Source organism: Tamandua tetradactyla, chromosome 2 (assembly GCF_023851605.1).
Source record: "Tamandua tetradactyla isolate mTamTet1 chromosome 2, mTamTet1.pri, whole genome shotgun sequence".
Classification (NCBI taxonomy): Eukaryota; Metazoa; Chordata; class Mammalia; order Pilosa; family Myrmecophagidae; genus Tamandua; species Tamandua tetradactyla.
In genome coordinates this window covers 28,364,387-28,388,309 of record NC_135328.1, presented here as the reverse complement: position 1 = coordinate 28,388,309, position 23,923 = coordinate 28,364,387, and the positions used below count along the sequence as shown (strand labels likewise).

General features: G+C 44.4%; 1 protein-coding gene across 8 annotated transcripts in view; it reads left to right on the top strand.

Annotated features, from left to right (window-relative positions):
- PTPN3 (protein tyrosine phosphatase non-receptor type 3) overlaps positions 1-23,923 on the top strand; it is a 183,320-nt gene that overhangs the window by 99,092 nt on the left and 60,305 nt on the right. For 6 of the 8 annotated variants that reach the window (XM_077141515.1, XM_077141493.1, XM_077141486.1 and 3 more), the window contains exons 2-7: positions 4,729-4,883; positions 11,753-11,860; positions 11,938-11,980; positions 14,646-14,724; positions 19,392-19,436; positions 22,832-22,884. In XM_077141515.1, the coding sequence (XP_076997630.1) occupies positions 4,746-4,883; positions 11,753-11,860; positions 11,938-11,980; positions 14,646-14,724; positions 19,392-19,436; positions 22,832-22,884 (466 nt within the window). In that variant the 5' untranslated portion in view covers positions 4,729-4,745. Of the gene's footprint in view, positions 1-4,728; positions 4,884-11,752; positions 11,981-14,645; positions 14,725-19,391; positions 19,437-22,831; positions 22,885-23,923 lie in introns of those variants that run through there. The other 2 variants (XM_077141525.1, XM_077141532.1) reach the window with 2 other exon arrangements.

The window sequence follows — 23,923 nt, the reverse complement described above, 5'->3', positions numbered from 1 at the left end:
TAAAATTGTAAGAAACAGAGCATCTTTATATCGGTAAGGTATTTGAAATCAGAATTGCTCTCCAGAACCCAGGGTCTGCAATCTACACTTTGATGGTATGAGAAGCTTAGTGTTGCAAATGACATACCTTTTATTAAGTACCTACTGCGTATCCCAAACCTGTTAGGCACTTGACACTTGCTTACTCTGACCCTCACAGTATTTATTGAGCTGTTTGTCTCTGTCGTTAAGTTTTGCAAGTATAACCTTTAATAACAAATCACAGCAGAACCTCTGTTATTGTGCAAAACGGATTCTAAAGCCATTGCTGTTAGTTTTTTTTTTTTTAAGTTATGCAAATAGCTAGCTTAGCTTCAATATTGTAAAATGCACCAGCTACAGCTGTCATTATCTGTGGCTGGAGAGGCCCATGTGTTCCTGGTTGGGTTGTGGCTTTGTTTAGAATTAAGAGGCTTATAAAGGAAGCCATAGAAACCCTGAGTTCGCCAATTGCTGTGCTACAGGAAACTGGGCGGCTAGTCAGCCATCTATTGTCCCGACGATATAATTTCAAGACAATCCAAAAACACCACACGGCTCAATTATGAGATTATCAACATCAGGCTTGCTCTCTTATCAAGATTTGCCTTAGGAACAATTGTAGGAAGGACATTTCTGCAACTTTACTTATTTAGGGCATTGTCCTTAAGTTCCAAGGTCTTTGTGTAACAGAGATTGCTGTGAGGAGGGAAAAGCACGTCTCTTCTGGGCTGCCGGTCTACTTTATTTTGTCATGACTATGCTGGGGAGTATCTTAACTGCTTTTAAATTGAGTCCCCATCATTACCCACGCAGGCGCCAGCTACCTGGAACTGCTCAGGTGAGGAGCGGTTTGGAAATCTGCCTGCAAGCAGCGTTTTCAGCCCATGTGACATCTATTTGGAGACACTGATTTGAAACCGCAGTTCTTTCTGTCCAGCATCATCGCATGATGGGCATGCCCGGAACCCTTTGATTATCTTTCCATTTCAGCTGCCCTGGGAAATGACTGCCTCCCTCTTTGACAAGTACCCCATAGTGAATGGCTTGGATTCCGCAGATCCTATGTTCTGATTCAAACCATCCCCAAAACACCCTAAGGTTCCCTGAAAAACCTCTCCTCTAGCGGTTGCCTTGCTTTGATGGCTTCCTGAAGGGAATGCCATTCCAGGTTGTTGAATTGTGATCTAGGGATGAGGAGGCCATGCCTATTTTTTAAACGCTTCCCCCCCACCCCAGTGAATCTGATGTCCACCTCCCACTAAGAACCACGCTTGTGATGGTTCCATCTTAAAAAAAAAAACAAGAAAAAAAGCTGTAGCCCACCTCACATCTTAGGCAAGGACTAAATCATTAATTTGACATTTTAAATTCATGATTTAAAGCATTTATTGAACACATTTGTTGTCTTTTGATAATTTTTTGTATTACTCAGAAGATGCAGCCCTGCTTGGGATGACATTTTCTTTCGAAAGGGCAAGGTGGAGGTGGCAGGGTGGGTGGAATTTTATAAATGCCTAGATAAGATTACTTCCCCTGCTTGTTCCGGGGGAATTTTTTATTCACATTTGAGATTCCCTGTCCCTGTCGACGGAAAAATGGAGGATTACCTGGAGCATCTTAAATATGATAAGGGACCAAGTGCACAGTTCCTTTCCTGGGTGCGCCTTCCACCTCTTGGCCGACACAGCCTGTATCTTCTTTGTTTCCCCTCTGCCCGCACCTTATCTGTGGCTTTGTGGTTCCCAAAGGCTTAGTTCTCTGGCCTCCTCTCTGCTTTCTCGTCCTCACCCCTCTGAGAGCTGTCACTGTGCAGAGGGATTTGGGAATGCTACTGATTCCCCAGTCTTTATCTCCAGTCCTCACCTCCGACCTGACATCTGTTGTCTGTGGCTTGCTTTTCTCGGCACAGACTCAGGTCCAGCGGCTTCAGTGTCAGCTGGGAGACTGTGAGAAATGCAGACTCTTGGGCCCAGGCCGCACCTGCTGATCAGAACCTACTTTTTAACAAATCCGCAAGCGATGGCGCACAGTACATTTTGCAAAGCACCAGTCTCTGGGACACCTCCACTGAGTTCTGAATTGGAGCGCTCACTCTACACCCATCTCTTCCCTCCCTTCTGCTCCTCCTAACCCAAGTTTGTCTCTCAGTTTTGGTGCTGTTTTTTTCAAACTTGAAAGCTTGGCTTCATTTTTTATTTCATTCTTCCTTTCATTCATTAATTCATTCAGATGTTGATTGACTGCTTATCAGAGCTAGATGTTGGAGATGTAGTGAGCAAAACTAGACAATGATTCCTGCACTTGTGGGCTTAGCATCCAGGAGCAGAAGGCAGTATGAAGTAATCGCATAATCGGGTGAATCTGAAGTAATGGTGAGCGTTACAGAGGAGAGCCTACGGTACAAGTATATGACCAGCTAGGAAGACCAGGGACGGCTTCTCTGAGGAAGCGATGCTTGTGCTGAGGAATCAATTAGCGGGAGTCAGCTAGGGGAGGAGGAGCAGAAAGGACTTTCTAGACAAAAGGAATGACGTGTGCAATGGCCACACTCATAGAAAGTTTATAGAGGATTAATTAAAATAACGTTGGGTGGGCCACGGTGGCTCAGCAGGCAGAATTCTCACCCGCCATGCCAGAGACCTGGGTTCGATTTCCAGTGCCTGTCCATGCAAAAATACCAGACATTCAATTGCTTTTGAGTCCTTCCTCGATATTGCTGTTTCATCCAACCCTGCTGGACTTATGCCTCTTCTGTCCCTAAGTTGCTGGTCTAATCCCTTGGCCTCTCCACCTGCATGATATGGTCACAGCCCCCACCAGGGCCCAGCTGCACACCTATTCATGCTGAAAGGGTACCACTGCACAGTCGGATTCATTCGTAAAGCCACTTTCTTTACTCTTCCTGAACATACTGTGGTCAGATTTAAAGTGTCCTCTAATTCGCTTTCTGGGAATGAATGCTGCTTTTTTTTTTTTTTGAGTAAACTTGTTGCATGCAGAAAAGTACACAAATTGCCAATGCAGACTGGTTAAATTTTCACAGAGTGACTACACCAGTGTCATAGCTCCCAGATCAAGAAATAAGCACCCCAGAAGCCCCCATGCCCCCTCCCAGACACTACACCCAAAGATAGCCCCTATCCTTTCTTCTGTTTACCTCGATTGGTTTTGCCTGGTCTTGAACTTTATATAAACGGGTTCATGCAATAGGTGAGCTATTGTGTCTGGCTTCTTTTGATCAGCATATTGTTAGAGGAATCCATTCCCACTGTCCCATATAACAGTAGTTGACATTTCCTTTTCTGTGTTGCGGTCCATTATACGACTATGCCATCATTTACTGATTCTGCTGTTGATGGACTTTTGGCTAATTTGAGTATTCCTGTACATGTCTTTTAGTGAATAAAGGTACATTTTTTTCTGCTGGGAGTATGCTTAGAAGTGCAGTTATACCACAGAGTGTGCATATATTTTGCTTTAGTAGATTCTGCCAAACAGTTTTCCAAAGTAGTTGCACAAATTGGCATTCTCACCTGCAAGGCCTGAGTTCTGTGGCTCCGCACCCAGCCACCACTTGGTTTTTCACTGTGGCCTTTCTGGTGAGTGTGTGGTGCAGCTGCTTAGTGGTTTTGATTTGTGTGTCCTTGACAACTAACATGGTGCTGAGTACCTATTTTTGAGTCGTCTTGTCTTTTTCTACCAGGCTATTGTTTCTCTTCCTGATTTGTAGGAGTCTTTATATATTCTTCTTCTTTTTTTTTTTTTCTTCATCACCTATTTATTTTAGATAAGAAAAAGTAATTTTCAAATCCAAACATTTTAAATGTACAATGCCACGATTTTTACTTAAAATAAATTAATTTTTGTTTAAGAAAGCTAATTTTGTGACTCAAGATTTTAATATTCTCAAGAACTTCATTTTTAAAAAATGCAGCTGATTCTAAAAACATTACAAGGATTACTTATTTTATATTTTTCATTAGCAAATATTAAATTACACAGAATCAAAAGAATCAATGATTATGCCCATAAGGTTAAGGAGCGATACAAAAAAAAAAATAGAAAAGTCGTTCGTGCAGACGTATTTTTATAGAATTTGTCAAATTGGGCTTGCTAGATTGAATCACACGTATCCAACTGATCACAGACAGTGAAGAACATTTTGAAGACTTGCTAGAAATGAAGTAAATATATATATTCTTCTTGTAGTATATATTAGAAATGTCTTCTTCCCCTCTGTGGGTTTCCTTTCTACTTTATTGCTATCTTTTTAGTAAGTAGATGGTCTTAATTTTAATGTAATCAGAATCATCAATAAATGTCTTCATTTTTAAGTCATATTCATGGCGCATTTAGTTTTGTAAAACCTTAGGGGTAGAATACACAAATACATAAAATAGTCAAGCAGAAATAAAAGTTTAAAAGTCTAGAAAATATATCGTAGAAGTTTTGGACCAGGGAGTTCATAAGACATGCAAATAAACGAGCCATATAATTCTGTGAAAGTGTTACAGTTGAGCAGTGAGTTTTGCATGGAGTGTGTTAGAGATCAAAGCTGAAATGGAAATACACTGCTTGTTATCTGTGATTTTGTACTGCGAGAACCAAATCAGACGCTCGGAGGCACTTGACAGGCTCCGAGGGTGCGTGCATATGTAACCACTGACTTACACATCAGAGGGCTAACAGGTGTATCTTATGTTACAGGTTATTCAGCGATAGTTATGACCTCCCGGTTACGTGTGTTGGGTGGAAGAATTAATAACATACGCACCTCAGAATTACCCAAAGAGAAAACGCGATCCGAAGTCATCTGCAGCATCCGCTTTTTAGATGGCTTGGTGCAGACTTTTAAAGCTAACGTAAGCTCTCTTTATTTTATTTTCCAAATGAATGCACCTCAGAAATAACTGTTCTCCCTTGAATGGTTTACAAAATGAAAATTTTTAAATTATTTAAAATGCTAGTTCGATTGTTTCAGTGATCTTGCAGAGCTTGTGTGTTGACATTGGACCGGAAGTACTTGTAAAAATTTGGCTCACACACTTGCCTCTCCACGGAGTATCTTTTCCCCATCATCTTTGCGGCGTGAACTGCATAATCCCCAAGATAGGACCTTTCCTATGAAGTCCTCGCCAATCCCCTGAAGCAGAGCTAGTTTTTCAGTAGCAGTGCCCCATCTACGCTTCATTTGAACCCGTGTCACATTGTTGTAAATATTAGGTTCAAGGACAGGGCTGGGCATACAACAGGTACTCATTAAATGCATAAGTGAATGGGTCCAATCTGGAAGGTGGTGATACCCCCAGTTTGAGCTGTGGCAGAACCAGGATGAGAATCCAGGTCCCCAGTCCTCCAGGCCAGCAGTGAGGAGCTGGAACAGCCTCTCACGGCTCCCTCCCCACCACCTCACTCCCATGATGTTTCCTCCGAAGGAGGAAGGAGGTCAGCCCCAGCCCTGGACGGAGAACCGACATCCACCCCAGCCTGGGAAGTTCACCGTGCAAAGGAAGGTGCCAGAAGAGAAAGCATGGCCCAAGAGAACAATTAGGGGCAGTAAAAGGCCACAGGACTTAAAGGGTGACAAAAAATGGCCCCTGGGTCTTGTCTCACCCACACCTTCGCCTCCTGCTGACCCGGTCTCTGTGGACCTTGACTGCTGAGCAGGTGAGAGGAGAGAGAGGTCTGAGTGAGGTCACAGCAAGACGGTAGGGTCACTACCAGTTGCCTTGGCCATAGGGTCCTCCCTGCCAGTGAACAGGAGTGAGGTGGACGATTCGGGCCATTCCCCCGGCGCAGAGATTGAGCAGGGGAGACAGGCCTTTCCCATCTTTTCCAGCCCCACCCCACCAGCTTCCTCAGCTACGCAGATCTCAGCCGTTCCCCAGGATAAGGGTCGTTCTCTTGCAGGTGGGAAACATTATTGTAGTAGGCGGGGAAAAGCTCAGCAAGGGAATTCAATTAATTTGGATGTGGCCAAAGCCTAATTAGAGGGAGAGAGAACATAACACCTGCGACCTGTTTCTTAAGCTGCCAATTAGGAGAAAAACAACCTCATCCAAAAAACTTTACACCACAATGGAAAGGTTCTCTATCTGCGCCACCTAATGTGGAGCTACTAGCCACATGTGGCTGTTGAATATTTGAAATGTGGCTAGTACAACAGAGGAAATACATTTTTTATTCTATTTAATTTTAATTAATTTGAATTTAAATATTCTTCTATAGCTAATGGTCTCCGTATGGGACAGTGAGGCCCTTATGAATATTTCGTAAACTATATCAGAACCTCCCAAGATGCAACCTCCCTTGTCCCACCTGCATATTTTGAAACATAACTTTCTGGTGGTGGGACCTGAAAATCTGCATTTTGACTGTCCCTCTTTGAGCTCGGGACATGCTACAGTTAGGAGCTGATCTGGGGGTCTTTGGCAAGGCCATTTAAAAGCAACTGCTTTGATTCTATAGAACTTCCTCCTATATCCTGTTCCTTTTCAGCATAATCCTCTATAGAATTTTGTGGTTAAACAAGCCTTTTTAAAAGTCACATGTCTCTTCCAGATGCTGTAAACCAGAAGTGTAGTATATGTCTGGTTCTTTTGTTAAAATTAACTTTGGGAGCGATTGCTCAACCGTATACCTTCTTCCTGACAGAATATGAATAGTTCTTGGCATATAACTCGTTGATTCACTCAACAAGCACTTATTGAGCAGCCCCTACTATGCACCACACAGCATTCCGGATACTGAGAACAAAATGGAGCAAAATCCCTGCCCTTCTGGTGCTTACGTCCTGTGAGAGGCGGGATGGGAGATGGGCATAAATAAAGATAGACTGTGTCAGGTGTTTAGCGCTTTGAGGAAAACTAAAGCAGGGTAAGTGGGATAGAGAGTGCTGGGGCAGGACGAGCGCTTGGGTTATCATTTTACAGCAGCAAGAAGGGAAGGCCTCACTGATGAGATGGCCACACAGCAATGACCTGGAGGAACTGAGAAGGACCGCAGAGCTCTCTAGGGAAACACTTTCTAGGCAGAAGGAACAGCAGTGCAAAAGCCCCAAGACAGCGTTCGTGGAGCAAGATGGAAACCAGTGTGAGCTGAGGGTGGGGAGGCAGGGCATGCAACAGGTGATGAGGTCAGAGAGTAAACAGGTGCAGGGGACAGCTCATGTAGAGCCTGGCAGGTTATTCGGAGGGCACTGCTTTTATTCTGCATTGGAGGGTTTAGGCAGAGACCTGACTAGATGTGACTCAAGGATCAGTCTGGATGCTCTGTGAAAATAGACTATTGTGGGGAAAGGGCTAAGAAACTAGTAAAACAATCCAGGTGAGAAATGGCGATAACTGGATGTGGTAGTGGGGAGATGGCTAAGAGTGAGCCAAGTCTGGAAGTATTTTGAAGGTGGAGTCGATGGGATTTGCTCATGGATTGGGAATCGGGATTTGAAATAACGAGGGGCCTCGAGGTGACCAAAGTGTTTCTGGCCTCAGCACCTGGTAAGCTGGAGTTGCAATTTATAGGGGAAGACTAAGGGAAGAGCATAAATAACCAGTTCTGTTTTGGACACTCTGAGATGTCTATCATTCATATTTGTGAAAATGTAGAAAGAATAGACATATGAGCCTGGAGTTCAGGAGAGAAGTCCAAGCTGGAGAAACAATTTCAGTGTTAATAAGATAGAGATTGAATTTCAAGCCTTGAAACCAATAAGATCACCTGAGAGGTGTGTAAGGACAGAAGAGACGAAGTCTGTTCTTTAGAAGCTGGACATGAAGAACAAGCACTGAAGGGGACAGAGAAGGACCAGCCAGGGGGATAGGAGCAGACCAAGGGCAAATGTGTGGGAAACCCAGATGAGAACATGTTTGAAGAAGTAGATGAGGAGAATACCCACCCAGAACAATAATCATATAATATGAGTTCCTAGGACCTCTGCTGTCTTCCACTCTGACATGTAAAGAGTTTAAAAGTCATCACTTCCATCCTAACAACAAGGAATAAGGCTGAACAAATTGAAAAACGACAACCCTTCTTAGGTCCATTAGATAATTGAAGTCACAAAGAAAGCAACTGCCTCAAAAAAGAGAGAGAGAGGTACACACAGACAATCACAGCTTACTTGGAGCAGAAGTCCTGCACTGGTGTCTAGTACCACTCGACATGTCTAGTTTTCAACAGAAAATTACAAGGCATAAAAGGCAAAAACACAATCTAAAGAAACAGAGTATGCATCGGAACCAGTCTTTGGCAGAGATTTGGGAATTAGCAGACTGGGAATTTTAAAGCAAGGATTACTATACTAAGGACTTTAATTGAAAAAGTAGAAAACATATAACAGATGGGTAATGTCCACAGAGATGGAAACTCTAAAAAAGTATCAAAAGAAAGTGCTAGAATTCCTCGGAGAATTAAATATAGAATTACCATATGACCACAAATCCTACTTCTAGGTAAATACACAAAATAATTGAAAGCAGGGATTCAAATGGATTTTTGTACACCAGTGCTCATAGCAGCATATGCACAGAAAGCCAAAAGGTGAAAGCAACCCAGGTGTCTGTCAGTAGAAGAATGGATCAACAAGATGTGGTCTGTCCCTACAACGGGCTATTATTCCGCCATAAAAAGGAATGAAGTTCCGAAACATGCTGCAACGTGAATGAGCCTTAAAGACATCATGTTGAATGAAATAAGCCAGACACGAAAGGGCAGATATTAAACTATCTCATTCATGTGAAGTAACTAAAATATGAAAATTCATGGACACGGAAAGTAGATTAGAAGTTATCAGGAGACTGGGGGAAGAGGAAATAGGGAAATCCTGCTTAATGGGTATAGAGTTTCTGTTTGGGGTGATGGACAAGTTTTGGTAATGGATATTGGTGATGGTAGTAACACAACACTGTAAATATAATTAATGCCATTGTGTTGTACACATGAAAGGGGTTAAAATGGGAAATTTTGTGCTGCATATGAGTTACCACATAAAATAGTTTTTAAAAACACACTTAACGATACATCACTTCACACTCATTCGAGTGGCTATTTTTTTTTATTATTATTGTTATTATTATTTGGCATGGGCAGGCTCCGGGAATCGAACCCGGGCCTCTGGTATGGCAGGTGAGAATTCTGTCACTGAACCACCGTTGCACAGTCCATGGCTATTATTTTTTTTAATGGAAAATAGCAAGTGTTGTCAAGGATAGAGAAGTAGGAATCTTCATTCAGTGTTGGTGGGAATGTAAAATGGTTCAACCACTGTGGAAGACAGTTTGGTGGTTCCTCAGGAAGTTAAGTATGGAATTACCATCTGACCCAGAAATCTCACTTCAAGGCATATACCCAAAAGAATTAAAAGCAGGGACTTGAAGAGATATCTGAACACCAGTGTTCATCACAGCATTATTCACGTTTGGCAAAAGGTGGAAACAACCCAAGTGTCTATCCACAGAAGAATAGATAAACAAAATGAGGTATTTCCATACAATTGAATATTATTCAGCCATAAAAAGGAATGGAGTTCTTATGCTACAATGGGGATGAGCCTTGAAATCATCATGCTGAATGAAATAAGGCAGGTGCGAAAGGACAAAAATGTTGTATGATCTCACTTATATGAAATGATTAGAAGATACAATATCATAGAGACAGAGAATAGATTACAGGTTACCAGGGCAGGGGGTGGGTGGTGTGGGATGGGGAGGTAATGGCATAGTTGGTATAGAATTTCTCTTTGGGATGATGGAAAAGTTTTGATACTGGATAGGTGTTCGCAATGTAGCTCAACATTATGAGTATAATTTCCATCACCAAATCGTATACTTGAAAGTGGTCAAAATGGGAACTATTATGTTGTATATGTGCTACCACAGTTTTTCTTTCTTTCTTGTTTTTGCTCGGGCAGGCACCGGGAAGCGAACCTGGGTGTCCAGCAGGGCAGGCGGGAACTCTGCCTGCTGAGCCACCGTGGCCCGCCCACTACCACAATTTTTTTAAAAAAGAAATGCTAGGAATCAAAAACACTGAGACAGAAGTGAGAATGCCTTGGGTAGGCACATATAAAGCCCATAGACAAGAACCTGGCATTTCTGGGCAGCCCGTCATTCTTAGCCGTGAACACCATCGTGTTTGTGCTGCTGCTGCCAGGCATTATTGAAGTGACAAGTTTTATGTTATATAGATGTCACTGCAATAAAATGAATTTAATGGGAAGGGATAGGATAACTGTTTTTCAAAGTTGCCTCCATATATAAAAAGAGCACTTAGTATTATGTCTGACATCTTGTAGATGTACAATAAATTGTAGTTGTTAGGAATAATATATTAAGTAGGGTATACAGTCATATAAAAATAATTTCAGCTCAGGGAGTGGATAGCTCTTTGAGGCATTGAGATAAAATCTCATAATTGGGGACAGCAGTTGAAATATGTGGACCAATTCATTCTTTCAGCACTCATTGTGATGCTTTTGTGATGGGACGTGTCCCAGCAGAGGAAGCAGCAGGTACGGGGGACCTCTGCAGGAAAAGGTCCCACCCTTCAGAAAGTAGTGAGGCCACGCAGGGAGGGACAGAATTATCTGGTTCTTCTCTTCCCGCTCACTGTGACCTATTTTCAGATACACTGTCAGCTCTCAGACGCTCAGAAAAAGAGCTCCTTTTGCTTTGTCTGTACATGATCTATTTCTAACTCCTGTCATCCTGAAGTTAAATGGTTTGGTTCAAAGGATGCCCGAGAAGTCAGCTTCTTAAGTAGAATGTACATTTTCCCAAATACGCCGCCCTGTGTGTTGCCCACCCTGTGCCTTTGTGAGAGCCGGACCATCTGCTTGAAGTGTTTTTTCTCAGCTTGTGTTCCTGGAGGCGGAACGGCACTCAGTCCTGTCATCCTTGCAGGCCTGGGTCAGGGCTGCTTCTGCTTTTTCCCCGGGCCTACTGAGCATGGTCTCTTGGATGTCCATCATTCCTTGTGCATTTCATAGCATTTGACACACTGCGTTCCGGTCGTTTCTTCCACGGCCAGCCTTCTGAAGAGGGCAGGAAAGCAGGTCCTGGCATGGCACGTCCCCTCACCCAGCGCCATGCCTGCTTCACAAACACCGAAGGCTTCACCCTGGTCTGGAAGTGCAATGTGGTTGGATGTGCCCACAGGCTTCTCACTTCAGCTGATGGGAATAGAGAAGCAGATAATCCACAGAGTGACTCATGCCAAATCACTTTGATGGTATTTGAGTATTTTTAGCCATCTTCATTTGTGCTGCTGGTAGAGAGTTTTCCTTCCCTGTACACACTCTCTGTGGCTGCTCCAGGGGAAGGAGGAGGCAGCCCAGACACTCCGGAGGAGCCAACCGAAACCAGCCTGGGATTAGCATTGTGCTGTGGATAAGCCATGGGTAGGTCACAGAGAGTTTACCATCATTATAAATATCTGAGTTTTCCAATTTAGACATCAGCACGTGGGCATGGCAGCTAAGGGAAATTAGAAAATTAAATAAAATACAGATGGTCTTACATTTTATTTATGTTCTCTTTCTTAGCATCAGTTCCCATATGTATTCTGTGACTTCCTGGAATTTATTAAAGCTTTGTTCATTGTGAAAAATGTAACTGCATAAAAGCTCTCTGAGTGTTTTAACTCCTGTTTGCTTACAATAAACACTTTTTCACCTCCAGTTCTCAAGTCATTCTAAAAGTTTGCCCACTCAATAATTTTTTTCTTTCTTTTCTAGAAACAAGATACTGGCCAGGTTCTTTTGGATATGGCATATAGCCATTTGGGTGTGACCGAAAAAGAGTATTTTGGTTTGCAACATGGCGATGACTCAGTGGACTCTCCCGTAAGTGCCATCCCTCTAAGAACAGGCAGGATTCCTGTGCAGTTTGGTTTCATGTCTTATTTTTTCTTACTCAACAGAGATGGCTTGAATCAAGCAAACCCATCAGGAAACAGTTAAAAGGTTGGTGCATCTTTTCATTTCAGTTGGACGTTAGTTGTTAGCAACTGATGTAAACTAACCTGGCCTGCTTCTTCCTTCCCATCATCAGTTTGACTGAAATAGCTGGTATCTGGCTCCCAGATGGTCCAGGAGATGTGAGCAGGCTGACTTCTCTCTGCCCGACTTCTGAGTTAGCAGAGGTGATTCCAGATCTGCCCTCCAGGGTTCTCACCAGCTGTGGGAAGAAAGGAAAGGTCGAGAGTATGCAGCTTAGAGCAAGTAAACTGAAATGTATTTTCATAGGGGAGTAAAAGGGAGAAGGAGAATGGCCTTTCAAAGCCAATGTCAGTGGGGAAGAGAAAGACAGACAAACCGATGCACACACCTGTTACTTTATAACAACGCAATTACATTTACTGGAAACCAAGCCATGGATATCTATTATCACAAGTATATAAGATTAATCTTTCTGAATTCAGCTCATCAATCGTTAGTGGATCCCCAGTGCTGTGGCTAACTCTCAGTTAGGAACGCCTGCAGGCCACAACCTGCCCTCCTGCCTGCCCTGAGCTGTTCTCCATAAGCATGTCCACTGTTGGCTCTCACCGTCTCCTGCTCCCCTTCATACACCTGATGCCCCAGACAAACCTGGCTGATTTGCAGGACCACACACTCTCCTCTGTGCCTTCCCATGCTCTGTTCCCTCTATTTGGAATGCTTTTCCCTCCATTTCCATGTATCCACGTCTTACCATTCTTCCAGGCCGCTCAGATCCCATCTGCTATCCTCCCAGCAGCCGCGGCCCCTTCCACACTCCCTTACATTTATCATGGTCTCGTTCATGGCCCTAGTATCCTCTCCCTCTTCTCAAATGTATGGCCTTTCCTTCCTCACAAAGCTGCAAGTTCCTTGAGGCCGGGACCCTTGTCACATCCTTGTGGCTCCCGCGCAGGCCCTGATACCAGCATGGTCTGTTCATGGCAGGTGATGTGTGCACACTGGTTTACACACGCATAATGCCTCATCCGCTACCCTGACCCCCACCCCCAGGTGGAAAAGAGCAGGGAGCCACATGGCTGTTACTTCCATCTTGGGGATGGGGAGGGTGAAGGCTTGGGGGGTGGGGAGCTCTCTCGGGTCCCACTGCTGCCTTCCCCTGAGGGAGAGCCTCAGCCTTCCCACCTCGCATGAGTAGTTGTGTCCTTCCCACTTAGAAGTACCCCTGGAAACCACAGAGCCAATTTGGAGATGGATACGGCCCCACTGAGATTCACAGATTCACAGAAGAATTTATTTGCCCATTGCAGAGAAGGCCATTATCATTCGTTCTCTCACTCGTTTATTCAGCACATACAACAGAGCTCAGATTTGGCAAGGCACTGGACTTTGCACTGGGAATCCTGTCCAAATTGGGTCTTAGACCCTACCCTCAAGGGCTCACAGCCAGTTGTAGGGAGCTGAGGTGGGAGGAGAGAGTGTTCCATGGTAGAAGGAAGCCCATGGTCGGATTCTCTGGGCACCCCGGAGGAAAGAAAGGCTTCCTGGAAGAGGCCGTGTCTGAGACTTGAAAATGACAAATTACAGTGGGGAGAGGGGAGATGGACAAGTACCTCGGCAGTGTGAGGACTTAGCTGCTCCCTGATGTGCACACACAGTTACAGCGCCACCCACTGGTGTCCAGGCACATGGACACTCGTGAAGGCAAGCATAGAGTCCACACAAGCTAGAGAGGTCAGATAGAAAGGGATGGAGGCTGTGCCCAGGTTGAAGAGGGTAGAGGAAGATCTATAAGTAGCTGGAAGGACCAGTGGCAGGAGGATGGTAAAGAACTGAGTTTCAGAGAGCAAGAAAATGCTGAGCTCGCAGACAGACCCGGTGAGTGTTTGCTGAGTGATGGGAGGGAGTGAAGCGGTGAAGAGCTCAGAATCTCAGCAGCTCGGTCCGACTTTCTCACGTTGCCATCTCTAGCAAGAGAAACGGACTAATTTTATCTGCACCAGCATATTGACACTTGGTGTTGATGCATAAAGCCATACTTAAGTATGCTAATTGTGTACTGTTCACTAATACATTAATCGTATTTGGAATTCACTTTGCGTTAAAGCATGAAATATTTCCTAGTATAAAAATGATTTGGGGATGTGACATAGCAGCATGGGAAGCCTCAGTGCTGTAATTCTGGTTTTGGCATTATCTGTGCGACCTAAGATAAGTCTCTTATATCTCTAAGCCTGTTTGCCCATCTGTAAAATGGTGCTGTCACTACCAGCAGAGCCTAATCATAGAGTCTTAGCAGTATTTAAATTCAAGAACATAAATGAAAATGTTTGAAAAGTATGCGTCACTGTATAATTGTAAGCTATTATTTCTTTGTGAATTTTGCATAATATGATGGTTTAAGGATTTTTTAAAATTCCTAATGCAGACAATGGAGTGCGTAGTTTAAACACAATCCAATGCCAAACATGTAATACAAAGTAGTAGGTAATTTCTCATTCTATGCTGATGTTGATAAATATTTTACTTTTTGTAGACTTAGAGATTTCTGAAACAATCAACTTATGCACTCCTTATTTGAAACTAATCCTTTTAGGATGGAAAAATGCATCACTTATGGGAGAGTAGCAGCTTACATACATTCATCTTCTTAAGGGAAAATTTAATTTGTTTTTGAAAAATGTTGTAGGAGGTTTCCCCTGTACCCTGCATTTTCGAGTAAGATTTTTTATACCTGATCCCAACACCCTGCAGCAAGAACAAACCAGGTAATAACATTTTTTAAGTCTTCTGTTTAGTAAATGCAAATGAATAACCACTAAAAATGTACTCTTCATTTTTTCCATTTGGGTGTAACTGCACCGACAATTATGAACCAAGTGAAAATTGGGGATTTACGTATTAAAATTGTAATCAGCTAATTACTTTTCCATCTGGGGCCTCCTTCTCTCACCTCCTGTTTTGGTATAATTCCCAACAGGCTCACATCCACCTCCTGCTCCCTCGCCTGCCTCCACCCACCCTCCCGGGCTCTCCCACCTGTTGGAACACACCTTACTCCTTGAATGCAAAGTCGCTTTCTGCTAACACAGGCAGGGATTAGAAGATGAATTTGTAAAACAGCCACAAATCAGATAGCACAATTGTATCTACAGGGCTAGAAGTGAGACTATTTAGGATAACAAAAGTTCCCTGTACGAAGAATTTTCTATCAGATCCCCAGTTTGTGGGAGCTAAAAAGTAAGGGAGCCGGGGCCCAACTCCTATCCCTGGGTGGCAGGAAATTTGTGAAGCAGCTGAGGCAGAAGCGGCCTACCCCTCAGGGCCTGGAATTCATTCAGAGTCTGGCTCGAGGCTCTTCTGGGTGGAGGACAGGGTATTTGGAAAAGAGGGAAAGGATTGGGGAAATTGATTGCTGTTTGAACGTAGATAATGCGAGCTCAATGTGCCTCGACTTCCCCTCCCCCACAGTGACACTAAGCCCATTTATTATAGGTCCATTTATTTTTCGGAGGGAGACAAACTACTTCACCAGGAAAAAAAAAAGCGCAAGGATTTTTAGGATTATTGAATCCTGTTATGTGCTCACGATGGCCATAAGCCCGTCGTCCCCAAGGAGGCAACAGTAACTCAGATACACCGAGTGCTGACCACATTCTACCTTTTCACGTTTAAAAGTCAAATATTAATCTGTTCCCCTGTTTTTGGCTTAATCGTGTACTTCTTACCTCTAAAATAGCAGACATTGGAGAATGGCTGTGTTTACCATCAAGTTAAAATTTAAGCCGGCACAGGAAATGTCCTGCACGGCTCATTGGCTAGCTGCGTGGAAGTACATGTAGTGCTTTTCGTTCTTCCCACAATGACCTTTCTACGCCGGTGGACCAAGGACTATAGGCGCATTCGGCGCACCAGGTCACCATGTCACACTGTGGACACAGAGTCAGTGGCGTAATCTATAAGAGTGTGTGTCTGAAATGACCCTAGCAGGGTTCTCCCAGGCCATTACTAAACATCAAGTTCTATTCAAACAATGCTTTAAAAAATGGTATGATGGGCGGTATGTGTGAGTATGTTTATATACGTGTGTGTGTGTGTGTGTGTGTGTATGTAGTTTTAACCAGCAGTTATTTTTTTATCACAACCCCACAGTAAAAAAACATATTTTGCTTCATAGCCCAGCGCACAGATAGATATAAATTGCTGAAATGAAAGTTGCATAAAAGCAACAGTAAACACTGTGAAGTTTCCCATTCTATTTTATTTCCTTTTTTAAAATATGAATTGTGGGGCGGCCCACGGCGGCTCAGCACGCAGAGTTCTCGCCTGCCATGTCGGAGACCCAGGTTCCATTCCCAGTGCCTGCCCGTGCAAAAAAAAAAAAAAGATTTGTGGCCCCTTAAATTGATTTTACTGCCAATTCATGGGTTCCAACCCTGCATATGAGAAGTGCTATCTGAGCTGGTGACTGTCATGTATCACCCAGCCTCTATATTGTGGCTGCAGTGGGTCACAAAATGCACATTAGAGCTCTGCTGTGGAAGGACGTGGGTGAGGAGACTGCTAGGACCAGCCAACTCAGGAGTCCCTACCCAGCACCCCTCATACAGGGTCATTGGCCATCCACTTCTACTCCCCACGGGAAGGAAGCCCACTCCTCTTGGCACAGACTCAGCTTCTTGCTGAGCCTGCCTGTCACTTAAGGGACAGTTGAGGAAATGTGTTTCAAGATGGAGAGAAGCCTCAGGGAGAAAAGACTATTACCTTCAGATCTCCAAAGGGCAGTCATGGAGAAAAGGGAATTAGAATAGATATGCTCGGTCATGAAATTTTGACCGGTGGGTACAGATGCAGCTTTTGCTGAGGAGGAAGAATTCTCTAGCAGAGTTCGTACTTAAGTGCCAGATAAAAATTCAGTTTGTCAGTGCCGCTCCTAAAATGTACTAGTTCAGAACCAATCCCCCTCCCCTCCCCAATCATAAGATGAGTGTGGAGTAGAGTATAGCTGTCACCTCCTGGAATTTGGGTACCAAATTTCTCTTAATGCAGCAGGAGTCATTACAGCAGCCATCCCAGTGGCTCCTGTGGAGCTTGTGAGCAGCTAGGACTGTCAGATCATTTTCTTATGCTGAATCAGGCTTTCCCATTAATTTACATATGTGTATATATGTGTGTGTGTGTATATATATATATATATAGAGAGAGAGAGAGAGAGTTTTTTTTTATCTTAAATAAAGTATTTTATTTGTATTCCTAGTACAAGGTATCTTATTAAGTCCCAGCTTTCTAGCTGCCCAAAACTAAGCTGAAGAGGTAAAGGAGTACAGAGGTAGTATTGTCGTTTGTTTTTTTAAGAGTTTAGGCAGGAAGACATTCATTGCTTTTTTCTGGAATTGAGGTCGTAGATGGGCTACACTCTAAGAGTGATCATACAGTTCTGCAGTAAGACACCAAGCATCTCTTCTAACTAAAATTTCCTTTATTTTAATTGTTAAATAAATGTCTTCTTACTTTATTGCGAGCCCCCACAACTGCTGTTTCTGATAAATTTAGATCGTTCTGAACAGTTAGCATTTCCCTTACCGGCAATCTCAAATTAAATTTAGCCTCTTAGAGGACTCTAGGAGGGCCCCATCCCAGCGTTCTGATTTCTTTGTAGATGATGCCCTGGGGTCAGTCAGAAATTTTGCTGAGCACACGACCAGGCAGCCTTTAGTGTATGGTAACCTCCAGATTCAGGTTCTCGTGTGTATCCCTTAGGAAGACACACTGATTAACTGGGCTTGTCCGTGAAAGCCCCGATTTCCCACTGGATTATCTATAACTCTCACCCTCCTCTTCTCTCTCTCTCAGTAGCGTTGTAGGAGGAGAGAACACTTAATTCTCATTGAATGTCAAGTTGCATAAACATAGAAACAAGCCAGAAAGCAGTGATTCTGTTCTCCCAATTGGAAAAGAGACAGATTCCAATGCCAAATAGGTGTGAATCAGCCAACATATATTATACTGTCTCTCAGTGCAATGTGTACCACCCTTTGTGGGGTGTAGAAATAAAGTAATAATATCAGCGTTAGGAAATGGATCCTAAGCATTTTGGTCACTAAATATGTAAGAAACTTGAGAAAAGCATCAGTGTCCAGGTTAAAACAGGACACAGCTCACCCCCACGCAATTTATCTGAGCTTCAATTTCCCCATCTGTAAAATTCAAACAGTTGGTCCCTCCCTTGTGGGACTGCTGTGAGGGGGAAAGGAGGGGATTTGCTAGGACGTAGCATGCCCGCTGCTCGGGCTGCACATGGCAGTGCCATTTGAAGCCGTTTTGTCTCAAAAAGCCAACACTTTGGCCCTTAAGCATTTCCTTTTGAAAACCGGAGGCGTGGGTGGACCACAGTGGCTCAGTGGCAGAGTTCTCTCCTGCCGTGCCAGAGACTCAGGTTCAATTCCCAGTGCCTGCCTATGCAAAAAAAAAAAAAAAAAAACAGGAGGCGATTGATTTGTTTAAATTGTCAAAATGATCTCTTTTCTGCCCCTGGACAATGTCCATGCTATATTTCAAGAGGTTTCCCTTTGGTTGTCTTGGCCAGATTCCGGAGTGTCCATCCCATTTAAATCTGAGTTTTAGAAAATGGTGGGAGCAAACGGCCACGGGCCTAAATGTGACTCTCTCCAGGGGACCTCCTGGCCTGCTCAGGACTGGTGATGGCCTTTTCTTCTCTCCCAGAATTAGAGGAGAGACTTAACAGACCAACGGGCCTGTGACCACTTGCCGAGCCTCTGTCCACAAAACAAGTCCCAGATTTTGAAGCCAGATCCGCTGGCAGCTCACAACTGACTGCAGGATTCAGTTCAGAGGTCCCGGTGGCCTTTTTAGTTGACCGATATATCTGCGCTTTTTATCGCGCGCCCACGGTTCTGGGACACAGGAAGAAAACCCAGCTGGGTGTTTGCACCCCAGCTAAGGAGACGTCTCCGCAGACCCTCCTCCTCTTAGCAGCTCCACGCAGAGGGGACGTGGGCGAGTGAGTGCTGGCACATTGCTCAGAGCTGTTGCCCCAGCAGCGTGTGGGAGCTGCCTGTGCAGAATGCACGGAAGCCCTGGTGCTCTCTCTCACCTTGAGCTTGGCAGGAAAGGCCCAGGCTGGGAGGATTGGGGTGCCAGACCAGCCACCCCTATGGCAGCATGTGCTGGGCCGAGACCGGCTGGAAATTGCCCCGACCAGTTAAGACTTAAGTCAGCAACACGAAGTCACTGTTCTGGAAGGGGCAGCTCTGAAATGTGCAAAGTCGATCCTGATACATGAGACAAAGAGGCTTTTTTAGATGTTTTAATTTTCAAGAGTACAGGTCCTGCCCTTGACTCATCCAAGTTTGCTGTTGTTTGTCTTTGCTTTTTTCAGCTTGAGTATGAATTAACAAAAACAATTGTTTCATAGGCATTTGTATTTCTTACAACTGAAGATGGACATTTGTGAAGGAAGGTAATGAGAATTTTGAATTTTTTCCTTTCCTATCAGTTGCCAGACTAGCAAAATTCCCAGTTTTAATCTAATGAGCATGCTCTCCTGGTGACACAGAACGGGTGGTGAAAGCAGCCTCCTGTGCGACATTAGGCTGCGGTCATGTGGTTTTAACTGGGTCTCTGTTAAGAGAGGCTGAGGATTGATAAACTTTGTTTCAAGTTATTTCAGTTTTATTACAAAAGTTATCTTTCTGGTAAAGACCTGAGAAGATTCTCAGGGAAGGGGGACCCAGCATGTAAAATGGGCTTCACTCAGGAAAGCAGATCTGACCTAAATTAGGTCCCCATCCATGTTCCCCAGTACCAACACTGAATCATTTTCTCTCTGGGAAGCTTTCTGCTCAGAGGTGTGAGCGTCTACCTGCGAATCAGCCCTTCTTGGGTATCAGGACCATCTCAGTGGCTGAAAGAGATCTGAGAGTAGCCCAGGAAGGGAGAAGAAAACCCGAGTCATTGGTCCCTAAACTACCTCCTTCAATCCTTATTTTTTTTTCCTTGACTTACAGAACAGACTGCAGCAGGTATTTCTCGCTCTTTCCTCCTGTCAGTTTCTCTCCACGTGGGGAGGAGGTTTGGAGACCTCCAGCATGAATGCACCACAGGGGCGTGTGCAGTGTGTTTGGGAAAATGAGATAAGCTTTTAAAGTATTTAGTAAAGTATGAGGACCAATACGGGCAGGGGTACCATAACTGTCATTAAGATTTTAGAATAAGGAAATGCCAGTGTGGGTGGGAACATTTGGAGAAGCCACTGTGGAGGTGGTGAGATGAGGCAGGATTAGGGTTGGTAGAGAGGAGGTAAGGACTTGAATTTCCCTGGGCAGAGAGAAGACACCTCCCCCTCCCCAACCCCTTCAATCCCAATTGGAAACCGCACACTAAGGGTTCCTGGTCATTTGGACTCATAGGTGAATAATGCAGAGGGTTTTTCATGTCAAACCTAGAGCTGCATCTTGTATCTGTAGGCAGAGGAGAGCAGTCAAAGCAAGAGAGATTGACTAGAAACAGCATCTACAGAGATACCTTTAGTGCCATGTACAGAAGCGAACACTGGAGGGAGGGACAGCCCTTGAGGAAGCTGTTGCAGATGTGCAGGCCAGAGGCTTGAGGGCCTGGCAGGGCGAGGTGGACAGTGAGAAACAAGGGACGTCTTGAAGAAAGAATTGACAGAGCTGGTTGATGTTCAGCAGTCAACAGAATTATAGAATTTTTGTAATTTAGCTCATCCTTTCACTCAAGGTAGGGAATTAATTCCTTTGGAGCCTCTGCTTGACCACCTCCCATGACAGGGAGTGCACTCTTTGATGAGGCAGCATTATTCCACTTTTGGATAACTCTAGGTCCAGACTGCCCTCTACAGCAAGAGAAACTTGTTCTCTCTCTTCTAGCATTAATTCATTTTTTCCACAAATTTCTGCACGCACCTGTTGAGACACAGTTAGTGTGCCAGTCAAAGAAGGTATGGCACCTACCCTCAAAGAGCTTTTCAGTCTAACTCCCCAAATACTGGAAATTTGGTCGCCTTCATTTTTTCATCTCCATTTTTCTGTATGAATCAATAGAGAACTTCTTAAGGCCACACCTGGCTCAAATCTGTGGCCCTCTTTACCAGGTTGTAGGCCACCCCACCACCTCTCTGAGGAGAGGGTCCCCCACTGCCAGACATTTCTCAGGTGGGTATCAGGTGGCACCAGGCCATGGGTCTCCTGCCAGGCTCAGTGGAGTATAATTAGTGTTTCTTCTCAGTTGCCACTGGTGACCAGTACCCAACCCATTAGTTCCTGCCTGTCCCTCAGGCCTTGGGGGTGCTCTAGTCTAAGCCCTAGACTTGACAGCCCAGAGAGAAATGGTCTGTCTGGGAACCCACAGCCTGTTAGCAGCCAAGTGAAGGTAGCCTGCAGGCTTTGAGCATTCCTCAGTGTCCCCACCTTCCAACTGTATTCCCAATGCCATTTCTTTGGAGATATCTTCTTTCTGTCTTCCTCATAGAATTGTTCCTTCCATCTAGACTGAACCACCTCAGCCTCTTTCCTAATTCGTTCCCCAAATCCCATATTCCTGCTCTCCATCTAGCAAGGATGCTGGCTTAGATTTAACTGGAGCCCCTTGGGGTAGGAGAGCACACAGCTCATCCTCATCGGGCTTCTGCACGCTCTCCATGGACTCTCTGGGCCCCCAAATGAACTAATAGACAGTGAGTAACTCCAGCACACAGCTGTAGACTTGGAGAGTTCATTTCAGTTTTAGCAGGAACCCGGAGTTATTGAGGAATGATGGAGCTTTCCTGTGCAGCTTCAGGACCAGCAGACAGAGCAGCAGGTGAAGGGGAACCCCTGGCTGGCCAGCCTGATTAGTCAGAGGCGGGGATGACTCATGTCTTGGGGACTTCATGGACGGCCATGGTGAAAACTGCATGTTTTCTCTAGTGCCCTCTGGGTGGCTGGGGAGAAAGCTTTGAGAACCTTAGTGCCCCCCTCTGTTAGTTCCTAACAATATCTGTATCAGACCCTCTCCTCCCTGGAGTCTCTTACCCCTCCTGCTTGCAGTCAGGCCCGTCCCACTGTGTCTCCGCTGAGCGCCCTGCTCCAGGCCTGCTGGCAGAGATGCTGGGCAGACCACGTAATGGGTGGCCAAATGGAGAAAAGAGAGCCACTGGGAGGATCCAAAATATGAGTAAAGCAGAGGCAGGGTTGTTGGCAGAGCTGGGGCATTTGGGAAGGCAGTGAGTTTAAGAGGAAAGAAGGAGAAAAAGGCCAGTCTCAAGTCTATTAATTTTTAGTGGCTGTCAGGAAAACCTAGAGAGGTGGGCGGACCATTAAGTCTATAAATCTGCAACTTCAGGAGGGTAAATAGATTTAGGAACCTCAAGTAATTGTATCTGTGAGTTTTAAAATTCTAAATTCTTTTCTTTCAATTTCCCCCACCTAAGAGTATGTCAGCCTTAACTAAAAAGCCCTACAAAAGCTCTCACATCTTTCCTAGAAAGATCTGAAGATTGCCCATTGAGCTAAGTGTAATTATCTCCTCTTTCTGCATAGTGATTTGAGCTGGCCTTCCTTGACCAGCCAAAACTCTGGCCGACCTTACACCTTTAGTTTCATGGTATTTGTGATAAACGTGTATTGTTTTAAAACATGAAAAAGTTTTCTTTGTATTTTCAAAAATCTTTTTGACACGTTACATTTATCTTTACTATTAGAGATTGATTTATGTCATAAAATTGTCTGTGTTGTAACTCATGGGTTTTTTAGTGGTCAGTCCTAGAAAAGAGAGATACGTGTTACCCATGGCTTATGTGTGTTTCAGACGATTGTTGGTTCTTGTGATTTTCCTGATGTGGTTTTCTCCTGACAGGTTAACCTGCCCCCTGAACTCAGCGGTAGTCCTGGCATCCTACGCAGTACAATGTAAGTCGGGAAGGGAGCACCTCGCGATGGACAGGTCATTCTGACCTGCGTATTAAGGAAGTCGCCAGCCTCTCCCGTTTGACCCAATCCCTTCCCCTCTGCCCGAGGAATCCTTTCAGGCAGCATGTCTTTAGCTGTCCAACTAGTCCCGCTTTTACCATGATTTATACTCTGCTCGAAGTTGGGGGCCTGTGGGATTAAGGGCAGTGGTTAAGGGAAAGGGTGAATGAGCTGTGGTGGGTTTTCCCCAGGGGAGTCCTTTAAGACAGCAGACATCGACTGCGCGTTGCATTTTCCAGAGCCTTTGGTCATGTTATTGCTACTTGGAGCTTGAGGATTTATTTTTAGCATTTCAGTAGAGCTAATTTATGTCTAGGTCCGTAGCAGCACTGTCCAACAGAAACCAAATGTGAGCCACTTATGTCATTTTAGATTTTCTAATAGCCATGTTCAAAAAGTAAAAAGAAACAGGCACAATTCATTTTAACATGTATATCCAAAATATTATTCTACCGTTCAATCGATGCAAAAACAATAACGAAATATTTTACAACTTTTTTTCATACCACGTCTTGGAAAACCAGCATGGATTTTACATTTACAGCACATCTCAGTTTGGACCAGCCACATGTCAAGTGCTCAGTAGCCACATGTGGCTAGTGGCTACCATATTGGATAGAAAGTCCAGATGGAATTTTCCATCAAAGCCACATTAAGCAGGAGTAAGGATGCATTCATTCAATCAGCAAAAGTTTATTGAGCAAATACGTCATGTCACGCCCTGTGGTAGATGGTGGGTGTGCAATGAAAAGGGTCCCTAGCCGGATGGGGGGGTGAAGTATCTCTTTATATTTAGTTGGCTGCATGGTGCCAGCGGTGAGCGTCACCCAGGACTCATAACTCTCTAGAAGCTCTAGACTTAACAAGGCCCTTCTGCCTTCCCCAAACCATCTTGGCTTCTCACCCTCTTGACTGACTACATGGTAGGGAATTAAGGAAGCAAGACAGGTCGCAGAATGGGCACTGGCTGAAGAACTCA